Consider the following 6,028-nt stretch of genomic DNA (forward strand, 5'->3'; position numbering starts at 1 on the left):
ACAAACTTTAAAACATCATGGAAATCCATGTGATCGGTGGAGATTGGATTTTAATAACCGAAGCATTCCCAGGTATTTTCTGAAGTTGAGTCTTCATAGTTCATTCCTTGCAGAAGTAAGTACTGTGCAACTTTGTTAAAAAAAATCATATCTCCATATCCAGCCGTTGGATTGCTATGAAATTTGGAGAGAAGCTTGAGAACATCATGATCTTGATTTTCACTGTTGGAGATCTGATTTGGATGACTGGAAAGTGCCCGGTGAATTTTGAAAGTTTCTGCTTTATAATATTGGCTTGTCCTTGTCCATTTCTTTTACAACTTCAAAGTAACTTCCAAGAATTTGATTGTTAATATGATCTAATCTGCAAAGTCTCACTTTAAATGGTTAGTAACAATTAACCGAGTTTTGTAATCATCAAAACATAATAATATGAGATTTGTTAATGCATTAAAAACATTAATCTCATAACACGAGATTTGTATGCGTTTAAGGCGTAACACACGGTTCCCTATTTATATCTTCTTTATCTCTTCTTCATTTCTTCTCCAGATCCATTTTCCAAATCAGTGAAGCCAAACAAAACGGTGAATAGATCTGAAACTTACGTAAATATATACGAACATAGGTTATTTGTGGGAGCAAACCACATATTTCGTAATTTTGTTTCCGGAATATGTTTATTCAGGAGATTTCTGATCGTGGCTTCGAAGACCGACAATCTTTCTCGACGAATTTATGGGTGATACCAGAAAAAAGCTTAGGGTGCCTCTAAATTGCCACTCCCAACCAATGGTAATTTCCCAAAGTCGTTTCAATTTTAATTGAATTTACAGTGATTTTTTTTGTACTTACTAAAATGTAATTAAATCCAAATCTGGTCATCTAAAACATCTATTCAGCTGATAAACTAAAATCAATGCGTTAATTGTAACTTAGAATTTGAATGATTTGTCTCTCCAATTATTTTAAGTAAATAATTTTTATCCATGTGTATGTTTGAATTAAGTCCCCTTTTACAATGCCTTTTACACAAACGTGCTTGTTATTTATTCAATGGATCGATTTAAATTGTAATCAGACTTTTGATTACCTTCTATTTTTTTAGGTTTAATTGAATTTGAATAGGTTGTTTTCTTTACATTGTTGTGTGATGCATATTCTCAACAATGCAGCGAAAGTATTATGTGGTTTTCGTTGGAAGAAATCCTGTGATATACAATGCATGGTACGACACAAACGCTAAAGTTTGTCGATATCTCGGGGCTTGTTACAAATGGTACAACACTAGGAGAGAAGCTGAGGAAGCATTTGCAGACTATTTGAGGAAAGACCTTGCTGGTCCAACAAGTTCGACACCTACTACTTCCAATCTAAAGCCAAGCTGCAATATGTTTTATAATTTGTATAATGTTCATATTTTATTATTGAATTGTTATAAATTTTTTCTTTATTTAATTTAATAGAGTGTGCTTGAATTTCATATTTTATAATTATAAAAATCAATCTTAACAAATTTCATAATGTAATTGTAAAATATTATTATGATTAAATCAACAACTTTAGGATATATATAATCAGGAATTAGAAGAAGCTATCATGATCTTCAAAAATTCGTGACAGCTAACAAGGCCATCTCCATCAACATCTGCGGCTATTATCATTTGCGTTGCTTCTTCGTCCGTAAGTCTCTTCCCCAAGTTCATCATCACAATTTTCAGCTGCATTTCCATTTTTTTTAACAAATTAAATTAAAAATAGCAACTATTTAAGGATCTGTTTTTTTTTTATTATTATTAAAAAGATGTAAATAGCCAAGGACTACAATATTCGACGTTATGTAACTATTCAAATTTCAAAAATCCATATAAAATTTCAAGATATAAAAAAAATGAAAAATCGAATTCGACCTCAATCGCAGATATGAATCCATCTTCATCCCGATCAAAAACTTTGAAAGCTTCTCTGAGCTCATCAACCATATTTTCCTGCAATTATATTAATTTTTCAAACGTAACACTAATTAAATAATATATGATAACAAGTATAAATATATATATCTAGACGAATTAAGTTGATTTATATTTTGTACCTTTATTTTCCTGACCATGATACTTATAAACTCTTCGAAATCCATCTCACCATCAAACTCGTTCAACATTTCTTCGATTTCTTCCCTTTTAGAGTGTTCATTTAACGATTGAATTGCTATCGCAAGCTCTTCTATGTCGATTACTCCTTCAAATGCAAAAGCGAAAAAAATATATCATATTTTGATATATATATTCATAAAACATTGTGTTTCACAAGATATCTTCTAAAACGGAATTATGTATCATTCTGAATTTAAAAACATGCAAAAAACAAATGGTTTTTGATTTTTCTATGAGGAACCTTTGAGTTACTATATATATTTAAGAAGAAATATATATTGTCATTTTTTAATCAGGTTTATAACATTATCTCGGCTCCAAAGACTTTTGATTTTGAGATAATTTTAAACTAATTATCTAAAATAAAATATATACAAAAGGAAAAGAAAAGAAAAGGGAAGTAAATTTACTCACCATCAGAATTTTTGTCGATCAAGCAGAAGGCATTCCTAAACTCAACAATCTGCTCTTCTGTCAATGCTTCCGCCATTATTAATCGAAATACAGAACCTTTTAGGTGTTACATATATACATAACCCATGCTATATATAATATTTATTGTATACTATTGAATTTATTTATTGTTTGATTTAAATAATATTTTTAATTAAAGCATGCAATTACGTACACTTTGAAAATTCGTACGTACACTTTGAATCTGTTCAGAGTCCAAAATCAACGAATGAGTCAGACCGGCATAGAATGAGACTAAAGAAAGGTCCCATAAATTTAATGTAGACAACTGATATACTTCTCCATTTATATATTCAACTATGCTCAACTATGTGCCCATCATGTACAAGTCAACTTACCTATTGTACTGGTCAACTCATGACTTGTACATGGTGGACACGGAGGTGAGCATGATTGATGGACAACATAATAAAACTCATATAATATATATATTTGACACACTAGTAATATATTTAGGCACCGTTCTGTTCACCATATTACTAATATATGTATAACTTATCTCATCTCATCTCGCGTTCTTCTCATCATATTATTTATCCATATATTAACTATTTATTTTACAGCAATTAAATCATTAATTAGTTATAATACATCAATCAAATCATTGGATTTAAATTAATATATTATCATTTATAAATAATATAAATTTTATTTTATTTATAGTTAAAGGACAAAATAGTCATTTAACATTTTTAAATAAAATTTAATCAATCAAATTGAATAAACTATAATCTACCGATCAAATCAAATACTATTTTACCTATAATTTCGTATTTATTTTTTTATTACATTATATTACTTATCTATGTATTACTTATATCATCACTCGAACCAAACGATGTCTTAATTTTAAGATTTTCTCGACTCTCGTCTCAATTATGTGTGCACTTATACACTAATAATATATTTAATTTTAATGAAGGCCAGAAAGCTTCATTATAGAATAGAAATTAAAAAACATGACTCTCGTCTCAATTACGTGCACTGACACATTAGTAATATATATTTAATTTTAAAGCTCTTCTCGACTCTCATCTCAATTATATATATATTTTTTAGGTTGTTTCAAATAAATAATAAAGGTTGACATAATTTTTATCGAGAAATTAACATTCATATGAATTAAATAGAGATAAAATACTAGCGAGACAGAGTCACAAAACGACAGTCATGGAAGGATGACGTGTTTTCTTGGGTTTGTTGAGTTTAGTACATGCTGCCCGCAGGGTATTACCCTGCGGGTGATGTGTAACCTCATGATTGATCAAAATTAGTGGGTCTTATGTGGGACACACTAATTTTAACTAATCATGGGCGGCCACGTCACCCACAGACCATTATCCTACGGGTAGCATCTACTCAACCGATTTGTTGGGGAAATGGAATTATGAAATACCTTTCAAAGTCAGCATTTAGTAAAAACTACGTGCTATACATTAATGTATTTGAGTATGATTCAATCAAGTTTCCATTACTTTTTTTGACTTCCTATATTTAATTTAAATAGAACGAGAAATTACGTTTAAATTACAGAAAGTCGCATTTTATAACTAGAGATATATATATAATTTCGGTACCGAAAAAATCGATATCATCGAAATTTTTTAAAAAAACTCTATATATGCATGATACCGTCTATACCGATATTTTTTTTAAAAAAAACTCTATAATTAAAATATATTTTATTATAATTTTTTCTTATATATAATTAAAGTATATTTTATTACAATATTTTTTCGGTATTTTGATATATCAAAAATATCGAAAATTTTCAAATCTTATACCAATACCGATATCGATACCGAAAATTTCGATACGATATCATACCGTATTTTAGTACATACCATTTTTTGCGTAAGACGAAAAGTTACACTCGGTGTTAGATATTGAAGAATCTCCATACTAATTCTGTTTTTCTTTAAAAATTACAATATTAGTGTTTTTTAACACTTGCTCGTGTTGTGGTTAAGAAATTAACCAACGTGAAGCCTAAGCTAGATTGAGTTGAGGTTTCACACGCAAGAAACCATATATAGAATATTCTTTTAAAAAATTTCATGGTTTCTTGATCAAAGATTCCATGATTTTTGTTCAAATCTTGCTATGGATCTGGAACATTATATTCCACTCGTGTATTGTATAAATTTAGAAAATATTAAACATCAATAAAAAATTATTTTTCTACATTCAACGTAATATTATTCAAATATATTTTTAGCCGCAACATGCATGCATCATGCATGTTCAAAAGATTGCATTTACAAAGCTATATCATGCGTGCAACTAAACAAAAAAGGATTAAGGCGCCTATTTAATTTTCATTGGTTGAATAATCATTTTTGATATTTGACAAGAGTTTTTGGTGCAAATAACTTTTTTATCGTCTCAGTTTTTTAAAGAAAAATGTTCAAGTGTGCTTCTGTCAAATTGAATGGGAAAAGATCGGATCAAAGACTAGAGATCAGATGAGCTTAGTGATCAGATGAGTTCGTGGTCAGATCGAATACTCAGATCAGATTGAAGGTGATGGTCAGATGAGTTCATGCAAATCAATTGCTCGAGTACTGGGACTTGGTTAGAAGTCAGATGAATTGTCCGTGAAGCTGTAAGCTTAAAGGCAGATCGAAGTATGAGAACAGATTAGACTAATGTGAGATGACTTATCGGGTTGGACCATGTTGACTTTAAGATTGTGCCGAAGGAAGCTATTGACCTAAAACCCAAAAAAAAAGTCGGTGTATTTTTCTATATAAACAGATGGAAACTGGTTGTAACCAACATAACAGAAAATCAAATTCTTCAAGCTCCAGAAAATATTTGAGAGAGAAGAAAATAGAGAATTCAGAGGAGAGAACTGGGGCACAGATTGTGACGGAAAGAATTCAAATAAAAATCTTGAATTGTTTCTGTATCCAGCGTTAGAGTTTTTCTGATCTGGTTCTGTAATAAGCTCTATTTTTTGAGCTTGGATTTCTTCTGTTCATAATTAATAAAAGTGTTGTATTACTCTTCCATGGACGTAGGCAAATTTCTTGCCAAACCACGTAAATACTTATGTTATTTAATCATTTTCGTGTGAGTTGATGATTGATCTGCATGTGTTGGATTTTATCCGTCTTTAGGGATTGTGTTGTTGAGTTTCTCTGTGTGTTTGTCTGTTAACTATCTCGGAATGTCAAGTTTGTTCTGTTTGATTCCTAAAAAAGAGTAATGAAACAATATATATATTGTAAGGTTTGGACAGTCTGAAATCACAGAAATACCAGAAAACTTTTCGAGTGTGTGTTATCTTTCAGTGTTGTCAACACTTCACGATAACATTATGCAGCAGAATAATTAACTAACAGTAAAAGTAAATAACACACATATATTTATGCACAAGTACTAAGTACTTGTACTAT

General features: G+C 30.0%; 1 protein-coding gene across 1 annotated transcript; it reads right to left on the reverse strand.

The window, feature by feature from the left end:
• Positions 1 to 1,550: 1,550 nt before the first annotated feature.
• Positions 1,551 to 2,643, reverse strand: LOC140876227 (calmodulin-like). The gene is made up of 4 exons (XM_073280134.1): positions 2,568 to 2,643; positions 2,093 to 2,238; positions 1,911 to 1,988; positions 1,551 to 1,721 (listed from the first exon to the last, which is right to left on the reverse strand). Exons 1-4 carry the CDS (start codon positions 2,641 to 2,643, stop codon positions 1,578 to 1,580), a joined length of 444 nt encoding a protein of 147 aa, XP_073136235.1. The 3' UTR covers positions 1,551 to 1,577.
• Positions 2,644 to 6,028: the final 3,385 nt, after the last annotated feature.

The sequence above is a fragment of the Henckelia pumila genome, chromosome 1, assembly GCF_033568475.1.
Source record: "Henckelia pumila isolate YLH828 chromosome 1, ASM3356847v2, whole genome shotgun sequence".
NCBI classification, from domain to species: Eukaryota; Viridiplantae; Streptophyta; class Magnoliopsida; order Lamiales; family Gesneriaceae; genus Henckelia; species Henckelia pumila.